We start from the raw sequence: 13299 nt of genomic DNA, 5'->3' as shown, positions 1-13299 counted from the left end.
TGTGACAACTTAACTCCAAAATGTTGCTTTTATCTAGGTTTACTCCAATCAAATTCCACGTTCCATTGTCTGTAAAGCTATGAGCTGTTTCTGATTTCTCTTTCAGAACTGTGGTACAGAAATGATGAAGGAACTCAAAAGAGGGGTTTTACTATTTTCAAAACAAAAATCACTTGATAACATTTTAAACTGTCTATTTATCATCATATACATTTAAAACTGCAGATCCTTACTTTGACTGAGCTTCCTAAACAGCTGCCAACATTTCTAAATCAAGTCTTTTCTATGACAGATAGAAGTCAAAAGGATGAAAAGGAACAAGTTTGCTGTACTGCATGTAACCTTCCTGTTATCTTCAGAAAAAGTCTTGCTCTTTCACTCTCTTGTAGCACAAGAATCAGCTCTCTTTTAAATAACTTATTTTCTGTGCTTCTTCTGATTGAGTTGTAAACACCTCACTGAATTTATAACAGACAACTTTGATTCATCTACCCTCAGAACCGTGGTTGCTATACGGGAACATTTTTTGATGTTCAACGCGCCGGTTCGCGGCAGATCGAGCTGAAAGCCCAGTGATTCCAGTCATCAGTTAGTTTCTAGCTGCATCTTTACAGTTTCGGATCTTGCAACGTATGAAAGCTTGTCAAAACCTGCCGACTTGCTTTTGTTTCCACTCTCGACCTCGACACAAAGAGATTTTCATACAAAAGGACAATGAGAAAAGAAAGACACGTCTTAAATAACAAAATGTTTTGTTATTTTATTAATTTGCATACACAAATGCAATCAAGAGTCAGTGTGCAGGGAGTATAATTAAAGAATGTTGGATGCTGAGCATCAAAACACATTTATTCAGGTTTTGAAGAGGTTCGTTAATAGTTGACCTTTATAAGCCCTTTGTTGTCTACAGCAAGCAGATTGCTGTGTGCTCTTTGTGTGACACAAAAAGCCAACAGTTTGCATAAACTTCATATCTTGATCTCTGATGAAGCGTACACCAGATACAAACATCCTGCTTCTCACTTTGTTTAGGCAAACCAAACATGCGCTTTAAACTCCGCGAATCCAGTGCCAGGAAGCTGCTTATCACTTTCGGTCTACTCATCGGTCTGTTGTGCAACGAGCATCTTAAGAATGATTCGCCAGCAGAGATCTGAGAGCACAAGATACAAATGATAGCGCGCCACACGACGCCTGAGACACCGCTAATCAGATCTGAAGGAAGTTTTAGTACCACAAACATTTCCTGCTAAGCTTAATCTTCTGCCTTCCTGTTTTTTTTTTTTCCTTGTCAGAACATCGCTCTGTGTCGCCGCCAGCTCCCCTCCCTGGCTTACTTCATATTGGTTACCCAGGTCATGTAGCAGCGCTCTGATATGTGTGTGAAAGTGCCCCAGCAGTATCCTCCACCGCCAGTCAAGCTGCACCCAGGAGCGTTTTTGGCATTTGTCAGCGTCCTGCAACTTCACTTGTAATCTTATATTTCAGAGGCTGCAGGTAGTGAGGCTGCTCTGCGGGAGCCACTTCAGCAAAGGAGTGTAATTTTTTTTTTTTCTTGTTAAAAGAGAGCCGGTGACTCAGCTCTAAAGAGACCCTCTAACATCTTTCTAATGCTAGATGTCCTTCTGCCTCAGTTAGCCTCTTCACTGGAGTGCTTTATAAAGAAATCATTGTTTTTTTTGTGTGTGTTAATACCCACAGCAGGGTGGAGAAGCCTACAAACCTCCTTCCTCTATCAACATATCCTGTTTCCAGCTTCACTGCTCCTATCTGTTCCTGCCTTTTCCCATCGTCCAAACACTGTGTCAAAGAAACGACTCAGCTGGGAAGGAAAACTGATTTAACGTTTCGACAATAGCCTTTTCACACTGCACTGAGTTGAGCTCAGCGTGGCGTGCTGCTTTGTTTCCCTCTTTAAATAAGTAATCCTTGTAACGTGGTGGGGGAGCGTGCCAAAAGCCCACTCGGTATTCACTCAGTGCTCCGGGAGAGCCCAGCAAGGTGCAGGCCTGCGGCCAGGATCTTTGCTCTTCGATTCTCCTCCGCCGACAGTCAGGCTGAGGAACCACAGGAACGACGGTCTGGGTCCTTCACTTGTTTACCCGGAGCAAAATAAACCCTCTTTAGCTGACACGGGGTCCTTAAAATAGACAAGATCACAGTCTGTATCATTTCAGACATAACGGCATTAAGTACCGATCCAGTTTCACATTCACCGTTGTCAGCACAGAAAATAAGTCTCTTTCTCTGAGGGAGAAAGAGAGAGAGAGAGAGAGAGATAAGGCTTCACTTAGCAGATAACAGCAGAATGAAGGCACAGACAGCCTAATGAATCCTGAATATGTTTCTCAGTGCAGCCTAATAAAAGTTGCTAGGCTCAAATTGTTTGAGAGAGGACGTCGTTTGACTTGATATGAGTACCACGAGTGTCATTGTGTTGACAGCAGTCACGCTGCAGTTTCTCTTTACCACCAAAGATGCAATTATGACGCCTACAATTATGATGCCTACTTGTTTGCTTGTGTGCCTTTACAAACATGATACTAGAGCAAAGAGAATTTTTAGTGCTTGCTATTTGCAGGTTTAGTTTAAAGGACTACAGTGAGGAAAAACAAGTATTGGAACACCCTGCGACTTTGCAAGTTAGAAGTCTTGGAGGGGTCTGAAATTTCCGTCTTAGGTCCATGTCCACTGTGAGAGACATATTCTTAAAAAAAAAAAAGAGAGAAAATTTTGGAAATCACAATGTATGATTTTTTTAAAATAGCTTATTTGTGTGTTACTGCTGAAAATACGTATTTGAATACTTGTGAAAATAAATGTCAATATTTGGTACAGTAGCCTTTGTTTGCAATTACACATACTTATTTTCCTCACTGTATATGGAACTTGATCAAACTTTGTGTTTTATATACGGTCTTTGATTTGTGAGGGGACATGCCTTGAACTATGTTTTGTCACATGACCACAAAGTTCAATGTATTTAATTTGGATTTTTTGTTGCAAAGTAGTGTGAACTGTAAGGGCAAGAATTCATTGTTTTGACTTTTTTTTTTTTTTTTTTTTTTTTACAGTAAAAATCTGAAAAGTACACACTCACACACACCCACATTCACAACAGATACATACTGCTTGCTATGGTCCTTTCACTGATTGGAAACGTTTGATTTTCTTAGTTTCTGATCACCAAACAGGTCTGATTATGTTGAAAACGGTCCAGTTTCTGCTCCCAATTCAAATTCTCAGCACATCTCTGGTTGTAAATTAGAGTACCTGTCACACTGCCTTCAGTTGGCTTTGAAATGCAAGGCTTGTTCTGAATGTCTCTTAATTTACATGAATTATAACTCCTCAACCATCAAAACAATAAAGAAAAGAAAACTCCCATCAGTCATTAGCATAGTCATCTGAAAGCATCCATGCACAAGACTCTGAAAATATGGACACGTAGTACGTAACAGTTGCATATTTTCTGCTGAGGCTGAGCTCTGACCTAAACAGATATGTTCAAAATATTTTTCTCCTCTTCCAATTTAAAATTGTGAAGTAGAGAGACATAATTAGTGACATTTACGTTTCACGTACCCTCAGCTTTACGTCCAAATAACCTTTGAAGCAGAAATGAAGGCACATGAAGGCTATATCCACCGTAACCTAACTGACATCTGCATTTAATACGGTCTGCTCGAAACCCTTTAAAACACGCGGTTGGTTTAATTTCACGACAAGAACAACCATATGGAGCGCAGAGACCTAAAGGGTGGAGCAAGCCACAGCAAGTTTGGAATGATTTCTTAAAAGAAAATCCCCAAAAACGTAAACATGAGCTGTGAGTCTCTGAAACTATAATAAAAGCAGCAGCAACGTGTTTCCGTATGTGTTTTGCTTTAAGACTCTGATTGCGCTCGTCCTTCATTTCGACCACTTTTGGTGTTTTCTCGCAGGAGAAGCGAGCGCCTCCACCATGTGGGATAACAACGCCTGGGTGTATTTCTATGACAACACCACAGAGGGAGAGCCGCCGTTTCTCATCCAGGACTTCATCCATGCCCTACAGCCGGAGGCCCGCTTCATCGTTATGCTCAGGGATCCAGTGGAAAGGTTGGGAGAATTTCTATCACGCTGCCCTCGATTGGCTCGGAGATGCCTGTAATGATGCAGCTCTAAAACATGTCCCTATCACAGCTGTTTGTCCTGCTGACACAGAGACGCTTCGCCACTTTATGGGAAACAAGAGCTCTGGCTGTTAAGAAGGATGTGTTGGGCTTTTACTGGGGCTGCCTGTCATATAAGTTGCTTTGCTTATTAAAACCTGTGCAGAGCTTCCTCCTGAGTGCCTGACACTCATTTTAAACTTGATTTTTTTCACTTATTTGCTTATTTCTTCACACTACAGAACAACACACTTGTTGTCTACACTTGTGTTAAAGAATTGCATATAGTTCATACTGTTTGTGTTTATTATGAAGTAAAGAAGACAAACAAGATTACTATTACTACTAAAAACAATATGACCTGTCCTGGATGTGCCTCGCCTCTCGCCTAATGGCCGCTCCATATAGGCACTATTCCCTGTGACCCCGCAAAAAAAAGAAAAAAAAAAAAAAAGGATTCACTATGGATGTATTTCTGACTTTTTAACATTTTTGTAGTAGCGTTACAATATGTAGATAATAAAATAAAAGAAAAAGTAAATCAATGAACAAGTGACATTAAATTAGGATTTCTGTTGCTACATAAAATGATCCGTTTCAAGCAGGGGGTCTTATCGAGGTCATGAATGTCCTCAAAGGGCCAGTTGTGTCAGAATATACTGATAAAACCTGTTAAGTTTTTTTATTTTTTTATTTTATTTAAACATCCATCAACAACAGGTTGTTGACCACAGGGACAAAGCAAACATGGCATGTTTTTTTTTTTTCTTGTTCCCCCTACTCCTCTCCATCTATCCCCATCCTGCTGCTGCAAACAATAATAATAATAATAATAATAAAAAAAAAAAAAAAAATAATAATAATAATAATAATAATAAAATAAGAAAAATACAACCTGTTAAGTTTTAATGAGTGAATGATTTTTGAATTTTTGAAAAAAAATGTTGATTCTGGTCACCAGTTCAGTTTTTAACAAAGTAGCTTTTTTTTTTATTACGGAAAAATACTCTGGAGGCATTTCTTGCTAGGATTCTCACACTCTTGCATTGCTTGCAGCCTTCTAAGAATGTGGAGCAAAAAGAAAGATTACTCCTTAATGCCTATAAATAAAATACATTCAATCGAAATCCATTTGCCTTTAGCTGGGAATTTCACAAACCTGAAAAGGAAATGTTAACAGTGCCTCTCTGTTTTCTTCTAGGCTTTACTCTGACTACCTTTACTTTGGGATTGCCAATAAGTCTGCGGAGGATTTCCATGAGAAGGTGTCAGAGTCCCTGCAGCTATTCGAGGGGTGCCTTATGGAATACACAATGCGCTCCTGTGTGTACAACACCACTGTCAACAACGCAATGCCAGTGAGTGGACCCTCCTTCCTCCTTTTGTCTGGCAGGCCTCCTTTAAAGTGAAATTTAGCCACCAGTTTATAAGATGGTGGGAAAAGACAAGTAGCAAAGGCTCGAAGAAGGAAAGAAGGAGGGCAATTCGCACTTCATTAGCACATGTTAAAGGACCTTCATAAAAGAAAGTGTAGCCTCTCTAGCTGTAACAAAACTTAGTTCGGCAAAGCTATGAACTTCCTTGAGACCATCAGACTAAATCTTTAGAGTCAGCCAGTTCGGAGCCCTCGTATTAGGATCCTGGCCAGCTTTTCCCACAGTACTCTCTGGAGCTGACTGGGTTGGAGGAGGAGGAGGAGGAGGAGGAGGAGGAGGAGGAGAAGGAGTCTCGTCTGTCCTTTTTTGGCTCCACGCAGAAACTGTCTGGTATTTAGAGGTCCTGCTCTCCAGCTGCCTCCAACAAGCTTGGTGACCCCGTGAGGGCAGTGGCTGCTCTCTGCAGCTGTTCTCAAAGTCTGTCCATTGATATCAGAGTTATTAATGCATGTTGAAAAGAACTCCCAGCTGTTTGCGCCGTAGTGTCAGATTAATAAAAAAGACAAATGTCAGCAAGAGACCTAAAGTAGCCTAAAACTAAAGTGAGAAGGACGTTTTGGGAAGTCACATTACTGGTTTCAGATGTAATCAGTGACCTGGTCGTGCTAATCTAAAACGGGGTTCATACATCAAACATTCTCGCAGACTATAAGAAAAAGTAAGTTGGTCTTCTCAAAATCAATCTGAAGGAAAAACTCTTTTGCACAAAACATTACTCTTTTGTGCAAAAGAGTAATGTTATTGAATTGTTGACATGTTTCAGTAAGGAATAGGCTTGAATCAATGGTAAAAAGTATTCAACACTTTACCCAAAAGCTGTGAATAAAATTATTAGGAGTTGTAGATATGTTCCATAAGAAATTAGGCTATTTATGGAATCACTAGGATCTACTTTAAATTGCTTAGTAAGTTAAAGAAACACACAGACAAAAATACCCTAAAATAATTTTTAAAGGTCTATTTCATTATGTGAGAGCAAACATTCAAAAATATCATTATTTCTTAAAATATTCTAACATTTATTAGTTACTACTAATCACACAATAATAATAACAGGCAACCTGCGGGAGTGGATTTTTGAGTGTCTTGCCAATGTTTTGTTTGTGTTTGTAAAATTACAACCCATCCACAACATTATCTCTCACATCTCCCCAAAATAAACATGTGCACTTACTCCCATGACCATACACTGGATTCACATGGAGGAGCGAAGAAAGCTTCAAAAAATATTTTCCTTCTTCTCTTAAAGAAGAGGTTACATGCACCACCATGATCCCCTACAGAGAAAGCAATATCCCAAACAGAACCGGATGATCTAAGGTTGCTTCTCCTGTTTTGTTCCCAACAGGTGAGACTGCAAGTTGGCCTTTACGTTGTGTACCTAATTGACTGGCTGGCTGTCTTCAGCAGAGAACAGATTCTGGTCCTGAGACTGGAAGACCATGCCTTCGACATGAAAGACACATTGCATAAAGTCTTTGATTTTCTTAATCTTGGTAAGTAGGGCTTAAGGATTTTGGACAGTGCTCTTAAAATTCACGTTCACAGGCACTCTCTGTCTGAGCTTTAGCATTTGCAAAAAAAAAAAAAAAAAAAAAAGAAAAAAGAAGGGGGTAAAACTATCATAGGAGAGACATACCCTCAAAAACTTGTAGTTGTGGGGAAAGATGGTATTGACTTATTTGGTTAATTTAAAACAATGTTTCCTTTTCCGCCTTAAATGATTTTTTTATGAGTTATTCTGTGTTTGTCTATTATATTAAATCCAAATGAAACCTTACAAAATGGGAACAACCTTAAATGGTATTAATACTTTTGCAAGGAGCTTTGCGTGTTCAATACGTTTTTTTTTTCTCTCTGAGTGGTCATTTCTTACTGTCAAGTGGCAGTCCTTTATTACTGCTTGCAGGAAGAAGTGAAGTGACAGAGTTATTTGTGTGTTTTACAGGGCCATTGTCAAAAGAAATAGAGTCACAAATCACAAGAAGCCCAGCATCAAACACCAGGAGACCAGCTGACAAGAACCTGGGACCCATGCTGCCTATAACTAAGGAAATCCTGCAGGACTTCTACAAACCATTTAATGAGAAACTGGCAAAAGTGCTGCAAAAAGAGTCCTTCCGTTGGGAAAGCAATTCCGAACTCTGAACGAACTTCTTTCAACAAGAAGAAGGAAGAATGCAGAGCCCCATTTCTGGGTTTATCTCTTTTAAGTGCCCATGAAAAGAACATCAAAGTATTTTAATGTAAATTATTTTAAGTTATAAGAGCAGAGATGAATCAAAGATAGAAAATAACAGCACAAGCAAGTGTGGCATTTTTGTGTGATTGCGTGCGAGAGAGGAAGAATGATAGACTGTAAGTGATGCTGGGAGATCTTCACTTCTCCGTTTTGTGTCCAGACATATAAAATTAAATTGTGAATTTCAAATACGGAACATAAGGTCTCATCTCTTCTGTCTTTATTGGTTTGATCAATACAAACAACATTAAGAAAGAAGTAAAAATCTATGTAAGTCTCAGTTTGGTATTCCAGTCAGAAATTTGTGTGAACGCTGATGAAAGCAGCCAAACACAGCCGATTACTAAGACAACAGCGCCCTCTTCTGTAACCTACATGCCACTACAATAGAAGAACATCTGAGAGTGTGAGACGTCTAATAAATACTTATATTCACTGTCTATTTTGAGTCATCTAAGCCAGAGTGCATCCTGGAGAGGTTGCTAGCCCTTGACATACCTACGGGCAATTTAAACAAAATAAAACATATATTCAGCATTTTTCAGTTTAAGTTCACTAGCTACCACAGCAAACCTGTTGAATCAGGTTTGCTTCTTTTCTCAAACAGAAGCTGAAAATTAAGAAAGTGCAACATCCTGCTGTGCTTTGGCTATATACGCTATAAACTTGGCCAGTTGATGGTTTAAGTTATTTCAGAAAACTGGTTGACCATTGGTTGATTTAATGCTTCAGACATCTACCTACGTTGGATTCACCTGGGAGCGATGAACCAAATCAGGACAGATTTAGAAAAAAAGTCCAATGGAAATGTTTAGAAACACATTTTGACAACTTGTTCAACCATTTTTTACATAAAGACTTATGAGGCAAACTTGTGCTTAAATGTTGTGGAGGTTCAGACTATTCAAGAGACCCATGTAATACATTTTGATCAACATGAAAAAAGCAAATGAAAATGTAGAAAACAGCGCTTTAATGCACATAAGCATCTGGAACTTGTTTTGTCAGGTCAGCTGTCCGCCATAAAAACTGTAATTGGTGCAGGCCTAGATTCAAATTTTGAATTAAATTCCAGTTTTTAAAACTCAAAGTTGTTGTTAGTTCAAATAATCATAAAAGAACAAAAAAAACAAATTACATAAAACTCCTCTATATCATCTTTATCATTTGTGTCCTGCTGGTGGTGGTCAGAATCTCAATTTGATATAAAAGGCCATTATAAATAAAATTTATTATTATTGTGATTACATATAAATATTTAGCATGACTTTAACTTGAATATGGTATCATACTCCAAATTCAAAAAACATTAAACAGTACTGGAAGTATGACTATATCCACCAGAGGGCAGACCATTCCTTTCAGAAACTAAAAAAGAATATCCTGTTTCATTTTCAATCCTTTGAAAGAAAGTCAGATGTCAGTAAGCTGCTCTGTTCGTTTGGCACTTTTCAGATTCTCCCAGGTTCAACTGGGAAAAGTTAACTTGAAGCTTTTGAACTTCACAAGATCAGTTTAATGTCCATGCTGCAATAAAACAGGAAATGCAGTTCTCCTGTCTAATAGTTACACATCCTCAGGGCGATATTCTCTCTCACTTAAATCAATGCCATCTGAAGAGAAACGAACTGACTGAATGACATTTGAATACTTTACTTTTCGAAGGTCTGGTTTATAGGTTCAGTGCCAATGAACGCCTCCGACCAACTTTAATTTCCTTGGAATTTACCATCATTAGTCAAACTTTCTGCAGCTTGGTCTGTGCTGTATCAGTCTAAAGTGACTGACGGGGACCTGGAAGATTACGGCCCAAAGAAAACGTTGTGGAGAGCTTCTTTCAAATGCACATTTAGTTTTACATCTGGCTTTTCCAATGCTTTTTATTGCTTCTGTGCTGAATTTTGGACACAGTACAATAAAAATATAACATGTCGCCATGGAAAATTATTGTCTTTTCAGATGCTGAACGCTCTCTCAATCAACCGTCTCATGTGGAATTAATTTATTATGGTAACAAAGTCTTACTATTTGGCCTCACCTCCACAAAAGGATAAACTAAAATTCAGTCCAACACAGGCCAAAGGGAGTATGAAAAATAAACCTCAGCTGATAGCTATTAGCACAACTAGCTAAGGCAAACACTGGGAATCATTTAAATGGAGCAGCAATAGTGTTTTATAGCTAAGAAAAGCTCAGCAAAAAATATACAATGAATATCATCTTAAGCTAATCCTTTCTGGGGGCAAGTTTAATTTTATCTCTGCCCCACTGCACAAGCAATAGGGCATCTGATAACGTATGAATACCAAAAGACAATTATATATTATGGGTTCAATGCATTTTTAAATTCTTTCAAAAGTTGCCCTATTTGTACCACTCGTCCACAAAATCCAGATTTGTGAGTGCATGACTGCGTGGTGTTAAAAAGACATAAAGACTTTTAGCTAAAAATATAACATTGCTTATAGTGCACCAAAGCACCTTCTGCCATGTGTTCTCAGGGTTCACTACACAGCTTATGGAAAGATTATGGCAAACATATTCCCACTCCACAAAGACCAGATTTCTTCAGAATGTGGCTAATAGTTGTCTGTAACTCATGGGCCTCTTGACTGCTTGATCAATTAGGCCATATTACATATGTTATTTGTTCATTTGTAAGGCACAGTTACAACACGAGTTAAAAGTTAAAATATTATCAGAATAAATTTGTGCAACAATGAAATCATAATATTACAAGAACAGTCACAGTATTATGAGAATAAAAATACTTTATTCTCATAATTTCATTTTTTATTTTTCTTAGCAGGGCTCTAATACCCTGCCGTACATAGTAAATACTGTTCATTCAGTTAATCCACACACAAAGTCAAAACTTCCAGGTGGAGAGTCTTGGTGCTACTGGCAGCATGGAATGGGATTTAGGCTTCGCCTTTAAACTGGATTTACTGACAAAATGGAAAAAGAAGCCTTTACTGTACGCTTCCAGTTCCATTATCCTTCAGGTTCTACTGACTTGAAAACGAAGTAATCTCGATGCCAAAGGCATGGCGATGGATCCCCTGACCCTGCGACACGGAGGCAGGCCATTTCAGGTCATATTTGTGGGATTTACAACAGGATGTTGGATATTACTGGAGGAAAAAAAAAATGTTTCAAGGACCATTTCATATCAGCTTGGATAAACTTCCAAACAAGACTTTAATTTAAGCTGAGGTGGCTCCATAATCCTCCCCCCACCCCTCCTGTACTAACAGTTTTTTTAGTACTTAAAAAAAAAAAAAACTGTTACGATCACATTAAAGTGAAAAAGGAAAAACAAAAAACAAAAACACTTTTACCAACATATCGTTAAACAAGCAAAAAGGAGAACGTCCTGATTTGACTCCTATCTTTACCCAGTTACGTTTATGGAGTTTATGGAGAGTGTCTTGCAGTAAAAAGAAACGTTCTGAGCAAACAAGGTCATGCATCCATCATGCCCATTGCATGCTCTGATGGTCTGCCAGCCGTATTTAAAAAGGCTCAGTGACGCCCAGTAATGATGGAGACGACGAGGAATCCAAGAACGAAAAAGACAATAAAAAAATAAATAAATCTGTCTCTGCTTGCATGACTTTGCAGTAATAATAATAATAATAATAATAGTAATAAAAACATCATGTACGTAATTGCATTATATTATTTTCTTGAATGGCAGAATAAGCTGCAGAAGTAAAGCAGAAGAGCCAGGCATGTCCTTTTCTGTTCTTTCCCCAAATATTTGTAGGAGAGGCTGGGCCCTAAACATCTGTTTGTGATATACAGTGTTATGCTGTTTTTATCTGTTTTGGACACGTGCAGCAGGAGCAGAAATGGTCTCTGGCAGAGGATAAGCCTTCTTGTGTGTTTCTCTAAATGGCTTACAAAAAGCTTTAGTTTACAAAGTTTTATCCTCGTTCAGATGTTTGTTTACTTGTCCTTTTGGGTAATTTAGCCATGTTTTAGGTGTCTGGAGGTTTCTGAAAATGATTAGTGATTAAACCAGATGTCGTCTTTTTTTTTTTCTTCCTTTATTTTCTTCTCAATAGTCTCTTTTGAGTGCTGCTGTGTCTCTGTCTGAGCTGAGTTGAATGCACCCAGGGTCATTGCTCCCCCATCAGAGTTGGACCAAGAGTTCCAGAACAAGAACAGAATTCTAATGTGGTTACAACTGCGTCTAGGCGGAGCTTCTCCTCGAAGCACTTAAATTGACAGATGTCCTTTCAGGAACAAAAAGTATGTTGTTTTCCTTTCTAATTTAATAAGGTCCTACATCTACAACGGCATTCCTTGAGACAAGAGAAAGGTTTGATTTTTTTTTTTCTTACTTTGCCTAACGTTTTGACACTGTGTTCACTGTCGTCTTCGATCAGAATCATGCTCTCTTTCACTTTTGAATATTGCTCTGCTTTGGTGCTTGCAGCTGGAGCTCCCTCCCACCATAATGGTTTCACAATTTCTACAATTTGTGTTCAGTCCAAGACCTCGTGAGTGATCTTGAAGGACATGTTCGGCAGCACTCACTGGCCACTTTGTTGGGTACACCTTGCCAGCGAATCCCCTTTTGTTTGATTCCTTGTTGTTTAGATTTATCAAGGTGTCTCAGACATTTTTCAGAGATATTGGTCATTATTCATAGCATCCCATAGATTCGTCAGCTCCAAATCCATGATGCGTACCCTACATCCATGATTGTACAACTATTACAACTGGTTGCACTTTAGCTGCTGTTACTGAGAAATAACCCCATATTTTTTAATTCATATGAAAAATGAATTAAGTAGCACTAATAAGCACAAACAAATGAGCTGTTCCATCAGTTTTTACTTTTGATTCAAACAGAAACTACTCAAAAGAGAACAGTGGGGAAAAAAAAAATTAGAGCTCCCACTACCAGTAAAATTATTTTGAAGTTAGGAATAACAAATGTTTTAATAGTTTTCCAAATCATACTTTGAAATGAGTCCAAATAAATAAAATACATTTCTTTTGAAATGTTATTTGCTATTTTTGATTCAAAATGCAAAATAAAGAGTGCATTTTGTTAAACAGATTTTTTTTTGTTCTTATATCTTATTGTAGATTTCAAAAATACCATGCATTCACAGAAAATCAACTGAGCTTTTTCAAATCAAGAAAAAAAAACAATCATGAAAATTACCTGTCTTCTAATGCCTTAGACAAATGTCCGATCTAGCTCTTCTATTATAAAAACATAAAGTGAATATTGATTCATATCTCAAAGCTTTCCGTGTGTCATGTGTGGTGGTGTTTTAAATTGACCACTATCATCTTTCACACAGTTTCCATGGACACGAGAAGTCCACCGCTAGTTATAATCTTCTGTGATCATACAGCAGTCAAACATGCTCACAGCTCAATTCAGTCAATTTTTCAAAGTCCAAACAGCTGTTTGTTTGCTTTTTTTTGTTTGTTTGTTTTAAGA

At 38.2% G+C, this 13299-nt stretch overlaps 1 protein-coding gene across 1 annotated transcript in view; it reads left to right on the top strand.

The window, feature by feature from the left end:
- Positions 1-8033, top strand: part of chst15b (carbohydrate (N-acetylgalactosamine 4-sulfate 6-O) sulfotransferase 15b) — a 38210-nt gene extending 30177 nt beyond the window's left edge. Inside the window, exons 5-8 of the mRNA XM_088016393.1 lie at positions 3945-4101; positions 5356-5512; positions 6939-7086; positions 7539-8033. Of these exons, the coding sequence (XP_087872519.1) occupies positions 3945-4101; positions 5356-5512; positions 6939-7086; positions 7539-7738 (662 nt within the window). The 3' untranslated portion in view covers positions 7739-8033. The remainder of the gene's footprint in view (positions 1-3944; positions 4102-5355; positions 5513-6938; positions 7087-7538) is intronic.
- Positions 8034-13299: the final 5266 nt, after the last annotated feature.

The sequence above is a fragment of the Poecilia mexicana genome, unplaced genomic scaffold, assembly GCF_051168715.1.
Source record: "Poecilia mexicana isolate PSO_F unplaced genomic scaffold, ASM5116871v1 scaffold_19, whole genome shotgun sequence".
NCBI classification, from domain to species: domain Eukaryota; kingdom Metazoa; phylum Chordata; class Actinopteri; order Cyprinodontiformes; family Poeciliidae; genus Poecilia; species Poecilia mexicana.
The sequence above is the reverse complement of the archived record's forward strand: the minus strand, read 5'-3'. Positions and strand labels throughout refer to the sequence as shown.